The sequence below is a fragment of the Pezoporus wallicus genome, unplaced genomic scaffold (genome assembly GCF_028554395.1).
Source record: "Pezoporus wallicus isolate ANWC-B61680 ecotype Strahan unplaced genomic scaffold, APGP_CSIRO_Pwel_v1 contig_3952, whole genome shotgun sequence".
Taxonomy (NCBI): domain Eukaryota; kingdom Metazoa; phylum Chordata; class Aves; order Psittaciformes; family Psittacidae; genus Pezoporus; species Pezoporus wallicus.
In genome coordinates this window covers 2650194-2676819 of record NW_026635034.1, presented here as the reverse complement: position 1 = coordinate 2676819, position 26626 = coordinate 2650194, and the positions used below count along the sequence as shown (strand labels likewise).

Genomic DNA, 26626 nt, shown 5'->3' with positions numbered 1-26626 from the left:
CGAAGGCTCAGGAATGCCACAGAGAGATTTCGCATCCTTTATGGTGGCTGATGGGCTTGCTGTGAGTGGTCTGTAGCGTGCTGTAGTCATAACGCTTCTTGTCAAGGTTGGTCCAGGGAGTATAAATGTCCTGCTTAGATGTTTCAGGCTGTGATTTACTGCGCTTGACCCAGAGTTAGTCTAAGACTTGCTCTGCACCAGAAGGTTTTGTTGGAAAAGGTGCTGTATTCTACCAACATGCACTTTTTTTGCACTCACACAGCAGGTGCATGCAATCCAACAATTACTCAGGTTGGTCTGGAGGAGTAGTAGCTCTCTGCAAGACAGAAGCCCACAGGTACCCTGTAACTATTCATGTAAATGGAGCCAGTGGAGAGGCCTTTGTGTTCGTTTGGTATGGCAGAGGCTCTAACAAAAGCCCCATGATGCACTGGGCTTGAAAATAAAAGCAATGTTGGAGCACTGATTTGAGTGAGAAAATACTTGGTGCTGGCTTTAATTGCACCTCTTCTGACAATACCTTGAGCTCAAGCAGCAGGTGTCAGATAGGCTGCAGAGTTCCCCATCCTCCCTGTGAAGCACTCCTTCATCTCCTGCAGGGGCAGGGGTGGCTGCCACAAAGATGCATACAAAACCCCTCTGCTCCTGCCTAGGGCAAGCTGAAGGAGATGAATATCCATAGATTGTTTCCTTAAGCTTAGCTCTGAGGGAATGGCAGGAGCAGTGCTGCCTGCAGGGAGTTGGTGTCCTGCAGGAGGGCTTGGGAGCAGCAGGATGGAAAGGACGAGCAAACCTCCAAATAATCCAGTGAAACAAAAAGAAAACCCAGCACCATGAGCATAAACAGCCCTTCTAGGGGCTTTACAGTGCAGTTAGCGAAAGCTACTCTTTGGTCCAGTCCTGATTGTCAGCAGCAAGACCCCCAAGGAGGGAATTTCTGAGCCTCCCAGTGAGGAGGGCAGTAGCTGTGACAGGAGGATGCGCATCTCTAGCCAGCACTTCTTAGGTGCAGAGTTGCTGAAGCCATTACCAGTTCCCACTCTCAGAGCAATGAAGAAAGCAAAGCAGCTCCCCACAGGGCTTCAAGTTTCCCTTTTGCCCAAGTATGCTTTTTGTTTCCTATCTCTAAGCCCGCAAATGCACAATCCCAGTCTGGGAAACCTTTTCTCCCTGGAGAGAACAAGGAGTTCCAAATGTTGGTCCATTTAGCGAAGGCTTGTTGAGCAGCTAACGGTGGGATTAAGTGATTCAGCCATCAGCAGTATAGTGCCCGCTCCTCCATGCTCTTGCTGAGCTCATGGGCACAGAGCGAAGCCCTGGGGTGGTGGCCAGCAGTGACACAGCAGATCCCACTGCCACCCGGAGCCCTCCTGGCTTCTCCTGGACATGGATGAAGGGGTCGTTTTCTGTTGGATTCTCTGCAGCAACCATGGTTATTCTGCTTGGACATCTGTTCTTCAGTGCCTACTGGCACGCCAGATGTGCTTTTGATCTTCCAGGAAGGCATTCTGTAAGAGCTCCCTTACCTTTCCTCGGGCTTTCAGGCTACAGGTATTTTGCTTTTTCATCCCTGTGACCAGCGCTGCTTAAATACATCTACAGGCACAGTTGCTATAAAAACACAGATGTTCCAAAGACAGACTTAGAATTGCCTCTGTTATTTGTTTTCCCTGGGCCTAGGTCATCCTCGACAGCAAGAAATAAACCCACACTGCAACATTAGGCAATAATTATTTTGCTGTTTTTCTGGCTTGTGTCCCCTGTTGCCTCTGGAAACAAGGGAGTTTTCTGGCACAGTAAATTCACTGTAGGAGCGGAGTTTCAGGTGTCCTTCAGCAATCACCACAGCAGAGCAAGCTGGTGTCAGCAGCTCTGCCCCTCTCTATGCAGTATTAAAAAAAAAGGAGGGGGGAAGCAAAGAACCAAGACAAGAGTGTCTTCACAGCCCCCTTTTCTTTGTGTTCCCACTGTAAATATATAAAGAACTTGGAGGAAGATGAGCTGGAAGGGTAGCACATGGTTAAGGTGCTCATTGCGAGGGTGGTGGGACCAATATGGTCCTCCTGAAGTGATGCCACAGCACAAATCTATGTCCTGTCATCATGTAACACAGTCTGGAGTCTTTGCACCCGCCCAGGAGTGGTGGTCGCTCTTGGAGGTGACACTACAAGGCAGAAACACCACCAGCTTCAGGGATGCTCCCCTCTGCCAGGCGGTCAGCAGCTTCATCACCCTGATCCCACTAACTCTGCCAGCCCTGCTCTTGACCCTTCTGAGGTTTTCTGATTCATCAAGCTGGTTGCTCATGCACCAGGTCAGCTCTTTCCCAGTTTAAGTGCTGGACTCTTTCTTACTGCTATTGCAAGTAAAGTTCTTGTTATTGCATACAGAAATCCACTGGGAGTATCGCAAACAAACAACAGAAAGGTACCCAGGCTGGACAGCTGCACGCTGAGTATGCCATCCCCATCCAGCACTCTCCATGGGCAGGGCTGCTTTCAAAAGCATGTACTGTCACAGTCATAACATGGTTTTGAGGTGCTTTCTCAAGGCCTCCCTCAGTCAAACAGCATTGTGGTGGCCCCCAGGTATTGCCATGTGTCTGGCAGCTCGGAATCCAAGGATGGTTCTTCCATGGAGACCTGTTACCTCCAGCCCAAGCTTTACTGGCATCTTCAAAAATGTAATTCAGCTCTCAGCCAGCAGCTACAACAGGGGACGTGATTCCCCTGAGAAGGTTAAGCATCGTCATAAGGCATCTCCAGCATCTTTTCAGGCATCCAGAAGCACACTCAACTGTTGAACAGCAGCTTGAGTTGGTCATTAAACTTCTCCTCCTTACTGCTGCCTTTATTTCCGTGGTGTGGCTTTATGAGCCAGGGGAGGAGAGAGGAGATCAAGCTCTGAAACCACTATTGGCTTCTGGACATTGTTATCTGGGGATTAAGCTCCTGTGAAGGTCCTTGCATGGCTCCATTGCTTATGAATGTCTGTAAAGGTGGGGAAATAGCTCAGACAGCTGCTGGTTGCAGGGTGTAGCTCTCATACAGGAGCTCCCAGCTCTCTTTGTGTAGGCACCAGATGTTATTTTGAGGATGCTCATACAGAAGAACCACTCCAGGAGGATGTCAATGCCCAGGAGAGGTCCTCAGCATCCACGTCAACAGCAAAAGAAAAAAACAGACCTTGAGCATTCCAAGGGGCTGCACAGACCAGTGGGAAAAGTAGGTGAGAGATGGGTATGGGAGGATGAGCCAGAGGAACCACAGCCCCTCAGACATGATTTTTTTTCATATTGCACCATTCCCATTTCCCAGGGTACATAGCATCCAAGATGCTGCAGGAGCCACTGGGATTTTTGTCTTTTGGGATGTGAATGCTCAGGGTGACAGATCTGCTGCAAAACTGATGCTCTGCTGTTTGTGCTCCCTGATAGCTCTGCTCTGTTGGCTGAAAAGATTATCGCGGGGAAAATGTATAGTGTAGATCTTTTTTATGCAGTGAGGCTTTTGTCTCAGCTCCTTTCTAGGCTTGCAGTGGGCTCTTGGGGTTTTTTTCCTTCTCTGTTCCAGAAGGGGAAAGCTAAACACACAAACACACACACCCCAGTCCCAAACTCCTCACTGGATCCTTTTTGCCTGCTTCAGTGTCTTTTTCTTTGCTGACTGTTTAATTAACACAGCCAAAGAAACTGAACTGATGCCAGGAATAAACCTCTAATGGAAGACCTGAGATGAAGGAGAGAATAAGGTCCTGTTAGTATATGGGATGGGGAGAAGTGAGATGTGTGACATTTTTGCTCTGCCAGCACGTGAGCGTTTTGTCTTTAGAGCAGCGATAAAACAAGAGCATCACGGGGTGATCGGGTCAGGTTGTGCTGATGTGATGGTGAATGCGTGTTTATGTGAGACCTGACATTCCACACATGCAAGGGAGACTGTTCTGGCTCAGGAGAAGCACTTGGCCTGCACCATGGGATTCCTGATGGACAGCAGTGACCATCAGGCTGCTCTGAGCATCATCCTGCCTCTTACAGGTCCTTCAGAGCAGGTAGCTCAGGGCAGGGACAGGGATTTGGGTTTGGTGCTGTGGTTATCCCAGTGCAGTGATCCCCAAGCAGTGTCGTGGTGGCAGGCTGCCACGAGTGTCCCTCCCATTGCCTCATGTCCTTTAGTGATCTGAGCTGCGCCGTTCCTGCTGGTTCTTCTCTGGTTTTGCCATATAAGCGTTTCTGCCTAATTGGCTGATTCTCTATTCAGCAATAGGTGTCTCTGTTTTGCAAACTCATGTGTCTTGATTCCCGTGTCCTCAATGATCACACAGTGATTTGTAACCAGGCAGAAATCTCAGAGCCAAACCCTCCTCTCATTTACACAGGAGCTGATGTAAAGTCACAGTTACCACCTGGCAGGGAGGGATGCTGAGCACCTCTGACCTGCCTGTCTTCTTGTGGTCCCTGGGAAGGAGCCTGCAGGATGCAGGGGCATGGGAGGAGGCGACCAAATTAGCAAGGCTGGTTTTCAGGAGACTGATAGATCTGTGTCCCTCATGGTGGGTAATAGCAAGTAAAGGAACATCATCAGACCATCAGCTGATGCCTTTACACCAAGTCTCCTTGGCTTGCTGGAAGATGCTACACCGCAGGCCTGGCTGTACAAGCACTGCCCCTGCAGCTGCGTCAGAACCCCAGCAGAGCAAAGTGATTTTCCTGAATGCCGTGGTATGGGCGCACTCTTCCAAATGCAGAAGTATGAAAGAATAGAAAGAATGAAACTTGGGAGCAGTAAAAATAGCACCTGATATTTAGGAAGTTTTTGACACTCAGCCTGCCAAGCTGTGATAATATGAACAAGTGAGATTTTAAACACATGGAAGTGTGATTTCAAACGTCTCATCAAGATGTATTGCAGGATCTTTCATCCTAGCAGACAAAATGCTTTAGAAATGTCTTTCCAATTAATCCCTGGGGAGGGAACCTTCCTCACCAGGAGTGTGTGTGTACACAGGTTTACCCAATGGCCACCAATCCTCTTAATTGTAATCTCCTCCACATCCCTGGGATGACAGACTTGGAAATGACTGATGAAATGTCACAGGGAATGATGTGCAAGTGTCAGATGTCCTGGCTCCTCCTGGTGTGTTATGAGATGTGACGCAGGAAGGCAAGATGAGAAGGGAGCCTGCGAGAGCTGCATGTCTGGGTAGGGGAATGCCAGTGTTAGGGAGGGTGCATGATGGTGTGTTTGAGTACATGGTCTTAAGGTTCCAAAATGCATCTCAGATCCCATTGGTTCTCACCTGGCTTTGGCTTTTGTTTCTAATTTGCACAAATTCTTCACTATGAGGGTGCTGAGGCACTGGCACAGGGTGCCCAGAGAAGCTGTGGCTGCCCCATCCCTGGCAGTGCTCAAGGCCAGGTTGGATGGAGCTTGAAGCAACCTGCGCTAGTGGAAGATGTCCCTGCCCATGGCAGGGGGTTGGAGCTGGATGAGCTTTAAGATCTCTTCCAACCCAAACCATTCTGTAGTTCTAAGCAGGAGCAAAGCCTTTCCTCTTCAAATTTGACCCTGATAGCAGAATATTTTATGTATATAGGCTTTTACCTAAACCCCAAAGAAGCCACCTCAGTATCTAGTGAGAAGCCCAAAAGGGGACTTGCTGATGAATGTGGCCTTTCCCCATCTTTTCAGCGAGACCTGATATACAGATGGAGAGCCAGGATATGGTACCCAAGAAATCCTGGTTTCCAAGCCTCTGAGCTGGATTCCTGCTCAGTTTGGATTCTCAGGACACCTTTGCTTTTCCACCCTGCAGGACAGGCTGGACAGGTTGACAGTTGGAAGGCAATTATTTCTCTTTCACAGACAGCTGGAATCACATCTGCTGCTCTGCTGGTCTCAACACAAACCCTGAATTTCAGGGAAGAGGAGGGAGAGTTGAAACCTGTACCCTGATCCATGTCATAGCTCTGGGCGGAGGGAATCCTGCCCCATCTTTGAGGACTCAGGGGGGCCATGGCTTAGCTTAATGACTGCACTGCTCTTAGTCAGCAGGATTAATCCACTCACTCAACAGGGCAGTCGTTGCATCCAAGCCCATCTCCAGCGAGGTGCTGTGCAGGTGCCAGCTAGTCCCTGACATTGCAAGGTCTGGCTTATGCCCGTGAATGCACATGGGATTATATGTGACTGTGAGTGTCTGCAGCGGTGAGTCTATCAAGTCTGGGAGGAGGGGGGTGATCTCTGTGTTTGTATTTCTTTTCCAGTGGCTGGGCAGTGTGTCCCTTTCCCCAGTTACAGTGACTGGGTCTGCCTGGCCGTGAAGCAGCATCCTGCGGAGGGGCTGTGAGCAGCCTGCTCCGCAGCCTGCTCCACATCCCCTCCTCACACAGATGCCTTGGGAAGGGGAGGGAGAGCAGTGATTTTGAGAGGGTAGTGCCCAAGCAGGCTTATGTGCCCTTCAGATAGAAAATAGCAATTCTGGCCTTGAGAACAACATCAGAGCAATCCTTAAAAAGCAAAGTAAAGATAGGTGGTGGTTTCTTTTTTTAATAGATACAGACTGCTTTATGGGTACCTCCTGCCGCCATTTCAGGGGACCAATGGCTGCGTGTGCTTTTCAGGCCAGTGAGACCTTTATAGATTGATTCCTGTGGTCTACTGGGTTACATATCCTACCCTCTCACCCTGCAGGAGCCGTACTCGCTCTCAGCAAGTAAAGAGCAGCATTTTCAAGAGGGCTGGTGTGCTGTTAAGCCCATAGGAGTGCTCCTGTCCTGGCTTGTGGGACTGTCATTTCTTGGTGTTATGGGCCAAGCCACTTCCCCCCGCAGTGTCCCAGCTGTAAAACAAGGGTCATAAAATGTACCTAACACAAAAGCAGGTTGTGAAAACTTAATTAGTGTGTGTTAATTTTGTGAACCCCTCAAGATAAAAACTGCGGCACTCTGAACTCTCTTTCTGTGGAATTCAGATGGGGGATTGTTAAGCAGAATTTATCCAAGGGATCATTATCTCTCTTTTATGTGGAGAAGGGAGAAGAGGAGGACTTGGGTTGCCCAAGGTCAGGAAGAGGCAGAGGTTTTGTTCCACTGGGAATGAGCTCCACAAGTGTGACTAAATGGGTGGTTAGGTATGGATGAAATTTCTGGCTAGCTCTTACTTCTCATGACCGCTTCCCATGTGTATTGTCTGCAACAGATGCTGGAGGAAGCAGGACTCAGAGGTGGGCATTGTAAAATATCCATGGAAAAAAACGTCTTGGAATTTGTAAGCCCGACAATATGGATGCATACAGCCTGTTCTTAGAGATCCACTCACCCAAAGAGGCTGCGTGACCTACTTGTTCAGTCAAAGCAGCTTTGATTTCACATATCGAAATTGCTGGAAGCAAGACCGAACCGTACCTAGCAATAATTAAGAGAATCATTTAAGAAGTGAGAGATTATGAAAGGGGATGCAAAAATCCCCAAACAGCCCATTCATAGTGGGTGAATAGAAAAGTCTTCACGTATCTGATTTGTCAGAAATTATTCAGCCAAGAAAATTTGGACCTGAACCATAAGAAAATTCTTCTTTTTTTATCCTCTGATATATGAATCAGTGTCACTTTACATCTGAGCACAGAATGTTTTGACCTATATAATATCTTAGGTAGTGGAAATTCAGCTTGAAAATCTCAAAGCAAAAATGAGAAAGGGTGGCATAAGCCAGTAATATGGCATTAGCACATATAGATGCGATTTATCACTGGAAAACATCCCCACAGAAGTCAAAAAAAGAGTGTGTTTTGTAAATAATAGGATTAGGAAGTAGGTTGGTACTTTGTGGAGCTGGCTATACAATCAAACTGATAACAACCAGATTAATAAAGCAATTCAATCTAAACACCATGTAGCACTAGAAAGCTTTTCAAAATCAATGCCTATCTGTGCAATTTTAATCGAGGTTGTTCTTTGCCTTTTGAAGCCAAGAGATTCGAAACTCCAGGTCAGCAAGGGATAATAAAATGGGCTGAGGTTTTTTTCTAAACGTGTGCCTTCTAATTAGTGCCCTCCATTTCTTAATGTTCTCCTCTTCCCAGGTGAGAGGAACAAAGCAGTACGATGATACTGACTTGCTGTGTTGGTAATGAAGTATGGTAGAGCTTGGGAAATACCATGCTTGGCTAAACGATGGGTGTTCTGAGTGGCTGGTTTGCCAGGCTGGTGCCCACTGATGAGCTGAGCTCAACAGGGTGCTACACAGGGCAATACACCCCATGGTCTGATAGTGTGAGGCATCCCTGCTCATGGCAAGGGGTTTGAATTCGATGATCTTAAGGTCCTTTCTAACCCAAACCATTCTATGATTCACAGTGCATATTGTTTTCACCTGTACAAAGGGAGATTGTAAGGAAGATATTCAGAACTTGCAGTGTAGGATACAAAGGGCCAAAAGGCTGGTGGTTTTGAAGCCACAGGAGCATCTTAGGTTTCATTGAGCCAGCTAAGACCTTCAGCCGAGTATCATATCCCAGCTTCAGGCAAGATCCATGGCTCTGAGAGAGATACCAGGCCTGGTACAGCGAGCAGTGGCTTTGCCAGCATCTCAGGTGAGAGCATCCTGGCTGCTGCCAGCCAGAAAGCAGTGAGCCCAGTGCCATGGAGCAAGTCATGGGAAGGTGGCCAGCAGCGAAGCCCTGCTCTCTCCCCCATGTTCACATGTGACAGCAGAAATCATGCTCTGTTGGCATTACACTATGTTGAAAACTTTTGCTTTTCACAGTGTGTGAGGGGGAAAGAAACTGCCCTTGAGGGGCTGCTCAGCAGCAAAATCCCCTTTCCCACCACTGCTGCACACAGTGAGCAGGGAGATGTGCTCTCAACCTGCATTCCTCATGTCCAACATCGATGCCTGCCTTAATTTCAGGAGGAGACATGCACAGGCCTGTCGCTGGCGGCATGTAAAGCTAGATTGGATAAATGCATTTGAATAATACGATGTGATGCTTCGGATCAGGCTTGCCATAGCCACAAAACAGGGACGAGGTGGGAGCTAACAGGTCCTCTCTACTTTCTGATTTCTGTGATTTTTTTTCCTTTTCACAGAGACTGTGAACCAGCACTTATTCAGGGAGCAGCATTTCTTTTTCTAAGCCCTTAATCCAGTCCCTATCTGTCGTATGGCAAGTGTGAAGGAGTGTGAATCCCATTTGGAAGGCTCCTTCAGAGGAGACGTCTCAGAAAGCGTGCATGGTTTGCACATTAATCCAGTCTGCTTCCACACCCTGCCGTGAACCCCATTAAAGCAGAGGTTGTTAAATGCCAGTAGGCTCTAGGAATAAGGTAGTCCTGCTGTTCCCTTGATGCACCAAAAAATGAGGCAGCTCACCGACTCTCAGGTTTGCCAAAGGAAAGAGAAGAGTGTTGGAGCAAGAATCACTCTGACTTGACCGTAGATGGTCCCCAGCAGGAGGGAGGAAAGGGACAACCATTGTTGTCCCAAAGGTTTGATGTTAGGCGGTGCTGAGGGCTGTGCTCAGCCTAACAAAGGGATTTACTTTTCATTCCCCGAGTCTGATGGCACCAAACGTTCACACACTCTATTTCTTTTTCATTTATGTCTAATGCAGTTGGGATTTTTTTCAGGACTGGTAGAAATACATGCTCCTGAGATACATTTTCATTAAGGTATATATTTCCAGGTAGCAGTATTTCTGCTGGAAGAAAATTTGGTTCTCTTTATGAGCATGTTCATTTGGATATCTGTGCAATGGAAACAATAAGACAGAGCTATGAGCACGTGGCAGTTAAAATGTGTCTGACTAGGAGCCCAGGTCTCACTGAGCATCAGAAAATGGGTGACTTGTTCTTTGTCACCCTTTGGAAAACAGCAAGTTAAAGCAAGAAGGGGCTCTGCAGCCAAGTAGATGCAGACCAATACTTGTATGTGTTTATTTTTAAGTGAGGATTCACAAGTTGTATGAGTGGTGCTGGTTTCTGAAGGGTCTTGGTCGCACCTATTCTTCATTATAGCACTATACAGGTGCTGGAAAGTTTGGCTGTCTGTTCCCTTAGGTCTTGCTCAGGCAGGTCTGGTACCTGTCCTCATGCAGTAGTGTTAAGCCATGGGAGTGACAAGGATGTCACTTCAGATCTCAGCTCCAGCGTGTGAATGACTGGTGAATTGGCCACGTAGCTTCAGCCGGGTAACACCAAAGGTGGGAACAAGGAGCTTCAGGGCACTCAGGAGTTGGAGCAGGCTGGAATGGGACTCTGGGTCTGGTCTGGGTCAGTGGGAGCTGGGAGATGGCGCACTGTGGGGATGAGGTGAGCCAGGGGGCTGGTGGCTTGGTCTGGGTACAGTGGAGATGTTGGGTGGTCTCAGCTGAAAACCCAAGAACAGTGGTGGGAATCTGGTCCAGATCATTCAGCTCAGTCCCCATTTGAAAAGGATAGGGAAAGTCCCTTGGCAACCTGGGGATAGAGGAGACCTCAATGCACCGCTGACACCTGACTCGTAATAAAAAAAGTAGAGATGTATTTAATGCAACCTGTAGGCTGCATGCTGCTTTGACGACAGAGACCAGATGTCTTTGATGGCTGATTGGATTGCACAAGTATTATTAATTGGGGTGGTTAGGAGCTTTTTTGTGGGAATGGTTTTACAGTCACAGCAGGGCAGCAATGACGATGGATGTGAAAAGCCCTTCACAGGCATGAGGACTCGTCCCTCCTGGATGGAATGGGATAAGGTTGGCTCAGCAGTGTCTCCGTTCAGAGCCCTTCAGAGCAGGATCTCTTGACTGTTGAACAATGCTTGGCAAAGAGGTGCTGGGTTTATAAATAATGCATTTCCTTTGTCTTGCAGGAGTTCTGGAGGCAGAGGTACAATCAGATCAGCTGTGAACAGCTTACATAGCAAATCTAATAGGTTTGTAAATTAGATTTTGTGTTCATTTGTTTTTGCTGTAAGGCAGCTATTAATCTGCTTCTCCTCTTCGCTGGATAGTGCTGTTCTTATTTAGCAAATGTATCTGTTTCTTTTCACTTCTGCTTTGCATTTTCTTAATCGTTTCTCCCCCTCTTTCCTCCATCTCAGTGCAATAATCATTTGCAAATAACCAAGGATCTGCAAGTTGTGGTGATTGAGAGAATGAGGAACAGAGAGTTACTTATTGTGAAAATAAGTCAGCGTTGGAGTTGCCATTTTCATAGGTTTACTAAGTGATGTTAGAAGAGAGACTGCTGTCTTTGACATTGGAACTTCATTCGGCTTTATAGTAAAGCGCTTCAGTAACATTGCTCCATTGCAGTCAGTTCATGGCATCACAGCTTCATTCAGAGTCTCTCAGTGTGATTTTCACAATGATTTCACATCAGCCCAGCATTATCAAGCAGCCCAGTTGCACAGCTTAGTGATGCCATGTGAGAAGGGGTAAGCTCATTCTGTGACGATGCCACCACCGGTGATCAAAACACAGAACATGGGCAAAACCAACAAAAATCTTAGTTATTCCCAAGATTTCTTTACCATGTTTCCTTTATGATTTTTGACACCTTTTTAGAAGCTCTGCAAGACACAAGGTAATACAGCAAAATACACAATGGATACAAAGCCAACAACCTCGACTGGCAGGTACTGTACGAACACAAACAAGGACAGTGGCAGCCAGCTTTTATAAACACATTTCCTTGCCTTTCCAAAACACTACAGTGTGTCCATGGGAGCTCCTTGCCTGGGCCACCAGCTCTGCTCCATCTCTCTTACTCTTCTCCCTCCTTGGGGTTTACATGCTTTTTTATATGTATGTATTTACAAACCATTTCCCAGCTGGAAGAAGCCCTTTGCATCGGAGAGGGAGATTCTCTTTAGCTAATAGTGAGTGCTCTGCCTGTATGTTTTTCAGAGTGCTCTGAAGTGTGAAGGGTTTTTTAGGGCTGCAGATACACGCGCAGCCTTCTGATGAGATGCTTGGGTATTCTCTTTGGAGAGTGGCTGGCTGGCATCAAGTATTCGGAGACTCCCTTAATTCATGCCATTTGATGTAAGCAGCCCTGAAGTGCTGGGGCTGGTTTGCTCCTTAGAGCAGGGTTTAAAAGCTGGGAGGTGACCGGTGACCATCTCCAAACCACCTAGTTGTTGCCTGTCCCCCTGCTCATTTCTGGCCCTGGAGCAGGAATAGGGATGCTGAAATCCTCATTCTAACAAGGGAAAAGTTACCAGCAAGCCAGCTTCTCCCTGTGCAGTATTGGATGCTCATAGCCCAGACTCACAAGCAGAACCCAGCAGCTCAGCTAAATTAATCTCTCCTTTGGGTGAAGATTGCACTTCTCTGATGAGGATTTTAACCCTCTCCAGGAGCTGAGCTGGCTCCAATTCAGGGTGTTCACGTGCCACCACAAGGCAATAGGGTCCGTGTAGGAAATGTCTTGGTGAATTCAGGGGGCTCCCCAGGGCTCTGCGGTGTCCTGTCTGTAAGTGTCCATCTGCCAGCCTGTCTTAGCAGAGCCTGCTCATGTTTGTGTGTGCATGCCTCTCTACAGTTACATGTGTAAGATTTCTGTATTGCTGTGCCTGGCTGTAAGTCTGTGTTCGCGTAAGTGAGCAGGTATTTAAGGATTTATGCCTGCTTGAGTGTAGCAGAATACAAACAGGCTTTCAGTTCTTGTTTAGCTAATAACTACAATTTTGCTTTTCTGATGAAGTTTGAATACCAGCAGCCAGAGCTGAAGACAGTGATTAGAAGTGCCATTGGGATGCTAACGGATCTCGCTTCTCTCCCTCTCCTCATCTTTCTTGTTCTCTAGAGCTGAAGTAGTAATAAATGACTCTTCGTCTCCAGCTGTTGTTGACAGAAGTAATGAAAGCATTAAGCACAACATTAAACCAGCCTCATCCAAATGGAGACACAACCAGACACTCTCTTTGAAGATCAGGTACTGGTAATTACCTATAGGACAAGAGACAGATTTGGTCCTCTCTAGTGCAAGCTGGCAAATTGCCTCTGTATATCATCTAAAGAAGTCAAGGAAGAAATAAAAGGGTTATCTCCTGCTGAGCTAGGCTTCATATCTGTAAGCGATCACTTGAAAATGAATTCCCAGCTGAACCAGCTGGCCTCACAACAGCAGCATAAGGAGAACTTGAGCCCCCGTTTTCCAGGTCAAGTGGGAGCAGCATGTGCTCTCAATGGGTCATGGAAGAGAGGAGACTTTCTTCCTGGGGTAAATGCAGGCACCCTCCACTAATGTTGGGCTGATGCTAGTCTGTGCTGGAAAGGGATGGGTGGAGATGGAGCAGGCGTTGAGATGGTGATACCCATTTGTAAGCTATTCCTGGGGAGCATCTGTCAGATGGACTGGCCACAGAGCAGCCGGGAGGCAAGAGTTCATCTCATGTATGACCTCTGTACCTTATCTGATGGGGCCGTTTTCTTCCCTGTCCTCAGGAAACAGATCTTGAAGTTCCTAGATGCAGAGAAGGACATTTCGGTGCTGAAGGGGACGCTGAAGCCGGGGGACATCATCCACTACGTGTTTGACAGGGACAGCACCATGAACGTCTCGCAGAACCTGTACGAGCTGCTGCCCCGCACCTCGCCCCTCAAGGGCAAGCAGTTCCCCACCTGCGCCATCGTGGGCAACTCAGGGGTCCTGCTCAGCAGCCGCTGTGGGCCCGAGATTGATGCACACAGCTTCGTGATAAGGTAAGGACATAGCACGGTGGGGCTGAGAGGGTCTCGGGTGGGGTTGGAGCAGTGACTGGAGTCCTGGTGGCATGGTGCTGTGCAGCCCTGCAGCCCCATGAGCATCATGTGTATTGTTCACAGGTGGAAACACCGTGCTGCAGGCTCTTCCATCCACCACTGAATGCTCACCCAGTGTTCTTGCAAACCCACCCCATGTCTTCTCATGGTACACCATTAACCCCACAGGTCACCATTAACCCTCATCACCCCCAGTCCCAAGCACTCCCTCTTCCCACATGCTTGCCCTCTTGCAAACAACCCCTGCCCTGGACTCTCCCATGGAGACAAGCTCAATTTTTCCCCAAACCACTTCTGCCTTCAAGCACTGGGTGCACCACACAAAGCCTTGCCACCACACTTGTGCACACCCAGCTCTGATGCTCCCCTGTCACCACTCCATCCCCAGCACTGATGTCCCTTCAGATGGGCTGCCCCACGTACCAGCAGCAACAGATCCTGATCCCCAATGGGACAAACACTGGATCGGTTACAGAAGATGCTTGAAGCAGAGAGGAGGAGCATGCCTGCCCTCCTATCCCTGACACCTGTGTACGTCTGCTAGCTGAGGGGCTAGAGCAGCCTGCTGATGATTTATGTACGTGCAGACATTTGCTTTCTGGTGAGTCTATTATGAAGACAGCCCAATCCATCAGCGGCTCACAGAGGTGGTCCCCAGTGTGACATGAGAATGAGGATAATGTCACCTCTGCCCCCTGCTCAAATCTGGCTGCTCCAGCCTGCCTGGCTGCTAGCAGTTTCCATCCTGTGCATAGGGGACAAGGTGTTATCGTTCACATCCTTTAGTGTAATCAGAGTGAGAAAAGGGGAAAATTGCTTATTGCAGTTCTGGCAAAGTTTAGGGAGAGGCTTTCGTGTCAGGCAGCAAAGCTGCAGGAGAAAAGCTCTTTTGGGTGTAAGGATTGGGATTTTGAGCAACTTCTGCCCAGCTAGTGCAGCTCTGGCATGGTCGTGCTCTTCCCACCATAGGTTATCTGAGCCACCACTTGGACGTCATCTTCCTGATCCATCCAGGCAGCCTTTTCAGCAGGGCTGACAGTGACCAGTGATGGGCTCTGTGTCCAAGATACAGCTCTTCAATTCAGTGTTCATTTTCAGTGATTTTACTCCTGTGATGAGTGGACCAGAAGGGCTCTATGTGCCAATAGCTGGATTTTCTTTACACCGTTCCCTTAGTTTCTCCATCTGTAAAGCAGAGAAAACAGTAGTAATGGCTGATTATCGACACAGATGGTTAGGATGCAATTCCTGCTCGTTAAATACTGTAACTTCTCTATAAAACGCCGCAGGAGAACATGCAGTGTGCAAACACACATCTACCCTCTGGTTTTACCACGCTGAAGGAGCATCTCTCTGCATCTCCCCATTAGCTGGTCCCTGGTGCCATTTACCCGGTGCCATTTACCCAGTGCCACGTGCATGACACAGCTTAGTGGCAACAGATCCCTCCTGAAGGAGCTGTAGGAAAACACCTTATAACAAGGGTGATTTGTCGGCAGTTTATCCCACATCCTTGGTGTGACTCAGGAGCCGGTGGCACAGGAGCTCCTGGAGAAGCATGTGTGCCCATCCCTGCGTGCACAGCCCGGGAGGAGGCACAGTTAATCCCACAGACAGAGATGGGGTTTGAAGGTCACAGCCTCCAGACAGGCAAACCCTGAGGAGACCATGTCCTGGCATCCACCTCCTGCTGGTGTCGTTATCACTGCTGGTGCCACTACGTCTGCTGTTAGCAGAGACGCACCAGGAGGAGAAAAGAGATTTAGCGTAATATTACCCTAGCAGGGTAGACGTAAGAGGCAAGCTCTTTCCTTGCGTGGGAAAGGCCGTTTCACTGCAAACCTGCCATGGCAGCAAAGATGGGAGGTTTGTTGCTACGTGTTATTTCTGAACCGCACCAGAAGAGATACCGATCCGTACAAAGCCACCCACCAGACACCAGAGTTATGTCTGTTATTAGCATTGCCCCAGAGGAATATGCATGCACACGCCGTCGTGCTGAGGAATGATGACCTGATGCTAAGATGGCTCATCATTACCGGGTCAGAGCCTCTGTTTATTGCAGAGATTCATTCTCCCTCCTCCTTCTCCCCAAAGCAAAGGCAAATGGGCACATCTGGCCCTGGCTTTTGGCAAGTGCCCCTCATGTTTGTCACTGCCATTGTTTGTCTCATCCATTGCAAAGGGCTCTTTGGTGTTTCTCCTCACAGGTGCAATCTGGCCCCTGTCCAGGAGTACTCACAGGACGTGGGCATGAAGACAGACCTGGTGACTATGAACCCCTCGGTCATCCAACGCGCCTTCGAGGACCTGGTGAATGAGACTTGGAGGGAGAAGCTGCTCCAACGCCTCCACAGCCTCAACGGCAGCATCCTCTGGATCCCAGCGTTCATGGCTAAGGGGGGCAAGGAGCGAGTGGAGTGGGTGAACGAGCTCATCCTGAAGCATCACATCAACGTCAGGACTGCCTACCCCTCGCTGCGCCTGCTGCACGCTGTCCGAGGGTGAGAGTGTTTCTGGTGTGCTCAGAGCCAGGATTTCATGAGCTTCCTGAGCTAGAGAGCGATCCATTGAGTTCTGCTGGAGCTGTTTCTTCCTCCAGACCTGTGAGAACTCCATAGGCAGTGGCTGGTCCCTAGATGAGAACTAAGGACCACCTCACAAGCAGGGGATCCCTGCTCTGCTCTTTGAGTGTGAGGGCTTTTAGTCATGTGATATAGCGTGCCTAAGTCTTGCAATGTTTTCCTGGGTGTCACCGTGATAACTCCCGAGTTAGAGCTTTCCTTGGAGAAATGTGTGTGCCAAGCTAGGGATGAGGTTTGGCACCTTGTGCTTGAGTGAGGTCAGGGAACTCAGAGCAGTGGCAGGGCTGTTCATGAGTAGCCTCTGTGATGGTGCTAATTGCACTGCTCATCTTAAATGACCAGCCAAGCCAAGGAGGGGATTGATATGGTCTGGTCCTCTTGATTAGGTAAATAGGGCCAGGTGGTGGTGAAGGGACTTACTGGGAGGGAAGGAATGGGTCTTTCTGCTCTCTCCTTACAACTTCAGGTGTGTGGGACACACAGGTTATGGTGGGGATGGGCAGGTTATAAAAAAGGGAGCCCCATAGGTGAGAATTCCATGTAAGTGGCTTCAGGATGGGGTGGGCTGTTGCTTTCTTGCTTTATTTCTCTAAGGAGAGTCATGATTCATTTAGGGAGTCCAGGCTGGCGGTGGCTTATGCTGGAGTGGCAGTAGGTGTTCTTGTTGATCCTCACTAACCCTGTTGATCTCCCAGGATGGGAATTCCCTCACGTAGCTGATGTTCTCACCTCTAGGTTTCAGCATTAATGTTTCTTGATCGTTTTGAGTACTTCTAACCCCACACATCTCTGAACCTGATCTCTTCTGGTCCGTTGGTCCATGCTGGTTGTTGGTCTGTCTCAGTTCAGGTTATGTGTAAGTACAAGGGGTGGGCAGGGACAGATTTGGGGGTCATTTCCTGCAGAAGCAAGCCTAAAGGGGTGTTCCAGGGAAGGGATGTGAAGGGCAGCTCTGCAGACAGGCTGGGAGGAAGGAAGTTTCTGATACCACAGTGCATCACGGGCAGCAGTAATGGGAGAAAGAACGAACTGTGTCTGCCTCAAGTGCCTGTGTTTGAGGCTTCCCTGGGCTGGAGAGGCATTTTAGAGAAAATGCTGGCTTTGAGGTAAGGGAAGGGAAGTAAACGATATCACAACTCTGTGAAAGGGAGGAGAGGAAGTGAAAGAAAAAATCCCACAACCCAAATTCTGAGCTATTTCTAGCTGTAATTGACTTACTTTCATCTGTCAAAATAGAATTAAGCTCCTGTAATAAGCCCTTTAAATCAACAGGCTGCTAATCCTGTGCTTGCAACCATTCCCAGTGCCAGAAACTTCCCGTAGGAAGCTTTATGGAGGGATTGGCAAGGTTTGGGCATCGCTTTCCTGCAGGAGAGGAGGAGGATGCCTCAATAAGCTCTGCTGCTTATCTTCCAACTCATGGCATCTTCCTGGTCCCTCTGTGGCACAGCCTTGTGGTCCAACTGGCACTGTGGTTGTCCCTGTGCATCCACAGAGCAGTGCTGGAGCCTGGCTGAAGGGGATGCAGGGATTATGAAGACAGGCTGAGGAAGTTGTGGCTGTTAGCCTGGAGAAGAGAAGGCTGCGTGGAGACCTCAGAGCAGCCTTCCAGTATCTGAAGGGGGCCTATAGGGATGCTGGGGAGGGACTCTTCATTAGAGACTGTAGTGACAGGACAAGGGGTAACGGGTTAAAACTTAAACAGGGGAAGTTTAGATTGGATATAAGGAGGAAATTCTTTCCTGTTAGGGTGGGGAGGCACTGAAATGGGTTGCCCAGGGAGGTTGTGAATGCTCCATCCCTGGCAGTGTTCAAGACCAGGTTGGACGAGGCCTTGGGTGATATGGTTTAGTGGGAGGTGTCCCTGCCATGGCAGGGAGGTTGGAACTAGTTGATCTTAAGGTCCTTTCCAACCCTATCTGTTCTATGATTCTGGGATAAGCCCAGGGCTTCAGCATTGTCTCTCAGTGTATGGAGTGATGCACCCCTCTCCCCTGTGGCTTGGAGAAGTGTCTTCTTTTTGCATGTGTTAGTGTTCCTGTGGGTTTTAATGGGGGTCTTGTGCAAGGAGCATGGGTTTGGGCTTCTGAAAACCTGGTACTCAGGGAGATGCAATCAGTCAGGCCAGAGAGTGAGTGAAATGGCTGCTGTTGGTGGGTGTCTGGGATGGATGTGGTACCAGCACATGATCAGACACCGGCAGATGCTGATGATAGGCTCTCAGTACCCAGTCTGAGCTACAATGAAGACCTTGGTCCTGTCCTTTGTGCTGGTCACCATACTGAGGGCAATGGAGAAAGGTGGGTCCTGGCTGCACAGAGGCAGCACTAATTCAGTTATATGCAGAAGTCAGAGCTAATCCCCGTCAGTTTGCCCTCTAAGCCAAGGGAGCTGCTGCCTGACCTGCCCTCCTGCTCTCACACTTATCAGCAGGAAAACAAGGATACCTGCTAATTAACAATTAATGTGATTAGAGCTGCAGCCCCCTAGAAAGCCAGAACTCACAGGAGCACTTCAACATCCACCCAGTGTGTATGGCCTGGCCAAGGAGCTATGGGACCACCCAGGGCTGGGGGCAAAGGGCTGTGCTGTTCTGGAGGAAGGCTGGAGTCAATGTTAACCCTTTCCTTGGTGCAGCCTCCTCAGGTTTGGACTTGAATGGATTCAAGAGTGATTCAGGCAGTATTGAATGAACTGGCAATAGCTGGGAGTGGTGGTGCTGATGCTCTTTGTGCTGTATTAGGAAGTCTCTCAAGTACCTATAGGTACCTGAAGAAGGAGTCTTTCCTTCTTTCCTCAGGTCAATCTGACCAGAATCACTAGGAGTTTACTCATTCATCTCCTGTGAAGCTGCCTAATTCCAACAATCATCCTATGTTTTTGCTTCGGAGCTCCTTGCTGTTACAGGGATATGGTCTCCAACGACTTCCTCTGTCTCTCCAGCTCTCTTTGCAGAACATGCCAGTCTGTAGCATTATGCTTCCTTTGACAGGTCTAAGATTTGTGAAATGAATACATTTTGTGGCACGTAGCGTGCAGCAGAGAATCGATAATCCACAAAGCCCCACAGAATATCCCTCTGTTCTGTGCTTACAGACATGGCCCGTCTTCTTCTTTGCTGGATCTAGCTACCCTTTATGATCTATCCTAAATTGATTTGGAAATCACAAAGAAGTGCGGGAAGTCTTTCAGGCAAGGCACTCTTTCATATATTTTGTATTTTTCAAGGAAGAGCACTTTCTACAAAGGCTGCCATCTCAGCCAGCTTCAATTTGGCTACAAAAGCTTTGCCTTTTCTCTTCTTCCTTTACTACCAATGAAATACTTTTGTGAGTTCTTGACTCCCCCTTGAACCGCAGTATTTATTGTCCTACTCTGCTTTCCCCCAGGCCAGAATGCATTTCGGTGGCAATTGAGCGTTTTTCCCTATCATTTTCAGTGCATTTGGGGCATTTGTAGAGTGTGTGTTGCTGAGATAAGTAAAATGCATTTGGTTTTGTTGTCCTTAACAGCATCATTTGAGACATCACCTTCCTAGCTATGAGGATGCCTTAAATGCTTGCTGATAGCTTTTTTTGTGTGGATCACTCTGGATAATTCGTGCAGGAGGACAGAGCCTCTTCTTACATGGTTAATCTCCCCATCTTCATGCCAGGAGGGCAGAGAGCCATCAGGATTTCCATGGAGGAGCTCAGAAGGAAGGTGAGTCGTTACCTAAGGCTGAAGAGGAAAGCTGTGCCATAGCAGGGAGCCAGCTCTTGGGGACGGTGCCATGCATTCTGGGGGTGCATGACTCACTTCAGAGTGATTCTGTCTCCTGAGCAATTCATCTGGTGAGCGCAGTGCTTGTCTCCTGGCTGGGAAGCAAGCAAGCCACTTATAAGTCATCTGTGAGTGTCTCCAAAAAGCCTTGTAATCCCTATTGCCAAGCAGCTTTTGTTGGAGAAATAACATGAAATGCAGGAAGCGAGGGAAAATAATTGTGCCTGGAGGTCTGGCTATCACTCCTCACGGAGAATTCATGGACATGTTTCAGTTTGTCTTGCCGAATCCAGTCTAGCATTTCTCACTGTGTCCATCACGAGGGTCTCTTGGCAGTCTCCAGTTCTAATCTCGTAAGAGTCTGTTAAGAGCTTCTTGAAAGAAGAAAATAAATAATCAATAAATCTTCCAGCTCCTTGGCAAGGTCTCCATTAGGTTTAACATCCAAATAGCTGTGACAGTTTGCATGCGATCTTCATGATGGCGAGCACCTTGCTCAGGGCCTGGAGCTTGTGTAGCGCTGTTCTGCCGTGTGTCCCCAAAAGTGGTGCAGGCTGGTGGGGCATCAGGTGGATTCATCTTTGCTTCAGATGTCTCCCTGGGTGCTCGCACCCAAACAATGTCTAAGCCTTTGCTGGTTTTTCAGAGCAGTGCTGCTCAGCTGCTGCCTTTCCCATCCATCAGTCAGGGTGGAAGCCTTCCTTACCCTGTGTCCTGATAAACCTGCATCCTTTCTCACAGCTTTGCCTTGCTTATAGCCATACAGGATGCACATGTGCAGATTGTTCTCCTACCCTGTTGCTTTGGTTGCATCACTGTGTTCATCCACAGGCTCCCCTTTTCTCTAGCACATCCAATCTAAGCTGTCTCGTTTCCTTTTCACAGCCCTTCCAGCTCATCTTTTCTCACTGTCTCAAATCAGTTCTGCTGTTGATTAGCCAGCGTCACCCACTTGTGGGTTTTCTAAACCAGCTGCTTCACGCTTCTTCCCTTATGGTACTTCAGGCTTACAGGGCTCCTCTGAAATATCTGCCCTGGGGACTTGTGCCTTAAAAGCCCTTCCTCTCTGGTCCCACAGATGGTTTAAGGACAATGGTCCTATGCTCAGGTGGGAAACCAGACCCAAGCCAAGTCTGTGCATATATAGGCCTGATTTGGTGTTTGGGCTTTGCCCTGCTTGGGGATAAACCTCAACTCTGACTCCAGATGCAGCTTTTGGAGTTAGCATTAGCATGAATCCGGATGTGGACGTGCACAACCCTACCTGTCCAGCACAGATCTCATCACTGTACATGGCTCTTGGCTATTTTGGTGAAGGTGACAGAGGAGACTGGATACATGGACAGGAAAAGGCTGGAAGAAGCTGGATGGGGGATAGCAATTGCTCCACCCAGTAACTGGGATACATGCTGTGCCCTTCCAGCACTGGTGGTCCTGTCCTCTCCTGCACCAACCTGAGCACGGGGCACTGTGGGGGCACTTGCTCTGATTATCTGTAGCTGGTTTTTCATGAGTACTAATGGGAGCAGGATGTGTGTAGCAGACTAATAATATGCTACTGACAGTCAAGGACTAGCATCTCCACAACAGCTTGTGTTTGTATCATGGTTTTATGAATAAGCTGGTTTAAAAGGGCCTGAAGTTGCATTATTTCAGCTATTCTGATTTGTATCATTAGATAATGCAGCTGATACTGCTGAAACTTGATTTCTTCATTGACCTGAGGTTTTTATTCATCAGGGCAATGGATTTTCTGTTTACTTTATCCTGCAGGTTTTAACCCTTACCTGGAGGGTACAAATTGCTTCAGGTTTTCCTCATACTCTGCCCTCACTCGTGGTCCTCAAACACTGCCTTTGAGGGCAAGTTTTTTACCCGGTGTTTCAGCCCATATCAAGGCCAGAGTCTGCTCCCTGAATTCATTGCATTGTTTGGGTTGGAAGAGAACTTAAAGCTCATCCAGTTCCAACCCCTGCCATGGGCAGGGACACCTTCCATTGGAACAGCTTGCTCCAAGCCCCTGTGTCCAACCTGGCCTTGAACACTGCCAGGGATGGGGCAGCCACAGCTTCTCTGGGCACCCTGTGCCAGTGCCTCAGCACCCTCACAGGGAAGAATTTTCCTAGTGTCTAGTGTAAATCTCTCCTCTGTCAGCTTAAAGCCATTCCCCCTTGTCCTGTCACTACAAGCCCTTGTGCTGTCAGTGCGGTGGGGTGTGTGCTCCAGATGTGCGATGTGGAAGTTGCCACCTTCAGTGTGAGCTGAAGCTTCCTAGGGGCGGTTTCGGAGTGGTTTGTCTCCTGGAGTTGTCTCCTAAAGGGTTCCCACTGGGCTTTAAGGTCCAAATGCAGTGGTCGCCTCACAGGAGGCTTATGCTGGTGGTCGGGCAGGTGGTAGCAATGCAGTGCAGTTCTGCTTAGGGATGTTCTTAAGCTTCTTGGAAACCTGTTGGAAAATTGATGTCATTGAGCAGCAACCAGAGCCACATACTGTTCAGGACAAGACTGAGCTTTCCTTCCTGAAGCCTCTGTCCTTGGCTACCATCATGTATTAGTTCAGATAGGTACTACAGCTTATGTGTAGGCTGCCTTCTCACAAAAGATAGCCTTGAACATCTGATGACATTTTCTATCTGTCACTATCATGATCCAAACCAAGAGCTGTCTTGGACAATTTTTGCCTGACAGCATCACAGTTCTTGTTCATAGCTGCATCCCACTCAGGCACCAGCCTATCTCTGTGGCTGCTTCCACCCCTGAGGGTTTATTTGCAGCAACAACACAGCACCAGCTTTTGAAGGAGGTCCACGCTGTGAGAATGGCTCTGAGAAAGGAGGGATTGGGTTTCAGGACTGCTCTTTGCTCTTCTCTTTTAATTGCTGCCTGTTTCCATAAAGTGATGCAGTTAATAGTTATGGTGATTGGTGTAGCCAATTTGAAAAATAATTACTGTCTGCTTCAAGATTATCTTTCCTCCTAATTAAAATCCCGGACCTCACATATTAAAGGTGTGCTGTTGACACAGCATCCCATGTGTGCCCAGACAACCTCATTTGGATTTACAGAATTAATTAGGTTTTATTTCCATCCCCAGCTGTTCTTTCCTGCACCAGGAATGTAGCCACTGTCTCAGTTGGCCAGTGGTGGGAGAGGAAAGAAGGAGATCTTCCTGCAGAGCTCCCACACTCCTATCACGATCCAGTCATTTAAAACAGTATTCCCTAGACCTCACCAGAGGATTTCCCACCTTCGCTGTGCAGGAAACAAATTGCAAGTGCTGTGGCATGACCTGTGTTATGGTTTGGGCAGTATATATTATGTATGTCATCTGTGTGTGTGGGCTGGGACAGCCTGGAGTCCATCACCCCCTCCCAAAGCTGCATCCAGCAGTGAGAATTTATGATGTTGTAGGAGCAAGGTTTATCATCCTCATTTTCACAATACCATGCCTGCAATAGAGCGAAATACAGATAAAAAAGCCAGGTTTTTTTTACTTTGTGTTATAAGAAACTGAATTTTAATTGTTCCCACCCCAGAATTACTGAGTGAATACTCACTAGCTGCGTGTGCTGAGGTGGATACACTGGGTTGATGTTGGTAGGGCTGCTTTTGGGTACCAGTTGCACATGCTTTGCTGGTCTTGGTAAGGCTGGATAGCAGAGGACAGTGTGCTTCTGTAGGGCACTTCTGTGTTTGATCCAGGTCGTTTTTTGTCATCATTAATACACTTGAAAAATTGATGGTCACATGAGTGTCCTGTACTCATTTGCAAGGGTCACTTCATCGTGCTGTTAAGGTCATCGTGTGTTCATAGAGTTTTTACAGCCTCTTGGCAAAACCCAGAAGTCAGTACTTTGGGCAGGAATAAGGTCACCAGTATCTGCCTATGCTCCAGCTGGTAAATTGATAAAAGGACAATTTAAGGCTGAAGCAGCTGCAAGACAAGCCCAGGCAGTTGTCTCCCCCCAAAAACAGCCAGATAATGTGGCTTGACAGTTCTTCCCAGGCTGTTTCCCTGCTGCATGGGGATACCCTAATTCACAGTGTTAAATGGTTGTGATAATCTCCCATTTCTCTCCACACACCAGGGGTCTAATGTGCTTACCCATAAACTCATCAAGGAGGCTGTTTTATGGCTACCTGTGGGAGAAGGTTGCCTTGACACCACAGTGAGCTTTGCTGTGTCCCTACAGCACAACACATACGGCTGGGCAAGCCTAGAAAATGCTGATGCTTTGCCAACGAGATACTGGTTTTCCCTGTTTCTTGCTCCTTTTACGTGCTGGATACCAAGATAAGTTAGGCATGGAGACCTCCTTCCCAAAACATCATACTCATCCTTTGCTAAAGCTGCAGGCACTTTGACCCCAAACCCTTGGGATTTGGGACCATGATAAACCCTGCGGTGACCTTCCCGCACATGCCCAGGCGGTCACTCTGCTTCTAGAATTTGATTTCCCAGAAGAGTCAATTTTTCTGTTATCTGGCTGAGAGCAAGCAAGTACATTTTGTGCCTTGGTTGCTAAATTTTAATGGCTTTCGTGAAAAGCTAATTTGCAGGATTAAGGCTCAGCTCTCCGAAGGGTTCCTGCTGTCTGAGCACCAGAACCTCAGTAGCCCAACAGAAAGTGCGAATGAGGAGCAACACTTTCCATGGCCCCCCATCCCTGTTCAGCATCCCAAGCCTCTGGAAAAAGCACAGAAATGACACATGCTCCCCTCCACTTCCTCACCTGTTATCCAAAGTGCTGCAGTGGCTTGGTCTGTACTATTGATCTCCTGGGTTGATTACAAGATAATTGTAGGCTGAATCTAAACGCAGGCCCTTTGAAATATCTATTAAAGATAATCCATGGGTATGAACGGGCAGCAATGGGATGTGCTGCCTGCATTAGACCTGCCTGCTGTGGGGCAGCATCAGCACTGGGCTTGCTGGGGGAGAAGGAGTGGACCCTGAAGCGGATATCTACCTTTTTCTTTCTGATTTTGCTCCTCTGACAGTGTTTTTCTGCTGAGCAAACCACGTAAGTTGCCAGTGCAATAAACACTGGGTGATGGAACATCTTCCTACAGGATGTTGATGCTGCAGTAACTTTTATCAGCAGCCCAAAATACAACTGCTGATGCTCGTGCATCGCTATGTCCTTCTCCTCAAACTAACCCACTTCTCAGCAGAGAGCACAGCTGACCGCTGTATTACATATTATATACTGCAGTATTCCATACTGTGTGTCTCATGAACTGATGTTTCACAGTGTGGTGATGTGTTTTGGTCCAGGATCACAGCAGCAATCACTGGGTTAATGGGAACATAGCAGTGTGTTTTAGCTCTTTCAGCTTGGTGACCCTTTATTCCAAGACAAATGATTTTACAGCCCTGTTGTGTTTACTGTCAGAGTAAAAATCTTCATTCATCGATGAAAATCATCAGCATGTATGTATGAGCGTGTCTGCTTCGAGGGGTTGATGGAGTCTACTTGACGTGTGGATGGTTTGGTCTGGGATATTGATCTCCTGGGTTGATTGGGAGATAATTGTAGGCTGAAGTAGTGAAGGCCGCTGTTGCAAGCAATTTGTTTTTCATAAAGGATTGCCGAGGCATGAGATGCTTCAATGCCATAGCAACACGTGTGATGTAACTGCAAGACAGAGAGCAGGAGGATGCTTATTCATGAAGCAATCCCTGGGGAGGCTTTTTCTTGGCATGGAGAACTCTTCTGCAAGTCAGCAACCTCTCACTTTGAATCACCAATATATCTCAGTCAGAGGCTGGAAGGATAAAATGCAAGTGCAGGAGGAATAACACGCTTTACTCTCCCTTTGCAGGTACTGGCTAACCAACAAGGTGCATATCAAGCGACCCACCACCGGCCTCCTCATGTACACCTTAGCCACTCGCTTCTGCAACCAGATCTATCTCTATGGCTTCTGGCCCTTCCCCCTGGACCAGAACCAGAACCCTGTCAAGTACCACTACTACGACAGCCTGAAGTACGGCTACACCTCGCAGGCCAGCCCGCACACCATGCCCTTGGAGTTCAAAGCCTTAAAGACGCTGCACCAGCAGGGAGCCTTGAAGCTGACTGTGGGGGAGTGTGATGGGGCCACGTAGGGTGGTCCCCGGCCACGTTCCTGCACAGCCATGGGAAGAAGGGGAGGGGGCAGAAAGGACAAGTGGTGCCTGGTGGGGTTGGTTGTCTTTGTCAATGCGCAGAACAGCGACACAAATATATATACGTGGTACCTATATATATTGACCTGAGTATTATAACTGTTTGGTGTTCACCAAGGAAGGGGCAGGAGAGATGCTGGAGCATCTGGCTTGACTGGCCTGGGTGAGACCCCTTGCCATGGGCTTGCTGGGCTCGCCCTACGTCCGAAAGGTGTGAAGGTGGCCTTGGTTTTTGAGGGTATGTTAGGTGATGGGTAAACGTTAAGCCGTTTGTCGTGACTGGTCCAAGGTTGGTAGTTAGTTTGTTTGGCCAAGGATGCCGGCGCTATGCAGCAAGGCGCGTTCTTGGCCCCGTGCTT

The 26626-nt window shown here is 48.4% G+C and overlaps 1 protein-coding gene across 2 annotated transcripts in view; it reads left to right on the top strand.

Moving 5' to 3' along the window:
• ST8SIA2 (ST8 alpha-N-acetyl-neuraminide alpha-2,8-sialyltransferase 2) overlaps positions 1-26344 on the top strand; it is a 30331-nt gene extending 3987 nt beyond the window's left edge. The window contains exons 2-6 of one of the 2 annotated variants that reach the window (XM_057419527.1): positions 10851-10913; positions 12791-12919; positions 13432-13689; positions 15960-16253; positions 25922-26344. In XM_057419527.1, coding sequence (XP_057275510.1) covers positions 10851-10913; positions 12791-12919; positions 13432-13689; positions 15960-16253; positions 25922-26207 — 1030 coding nt within the window. In that variant the 3' untranslated portion in view covers positions 26208-26344. The remainder of the gene's footprint in view (positions 1-10850; positions 10914-12790; positions 12920-13431; positions 13690-15959; positions 16254-25921) is intronic. The other variant, XM_057419612.1, reaches the window with a different exon arrangement.
• The last annotated feature ends 282 nt before the right edge of the window (positions 26345-26626 follow it).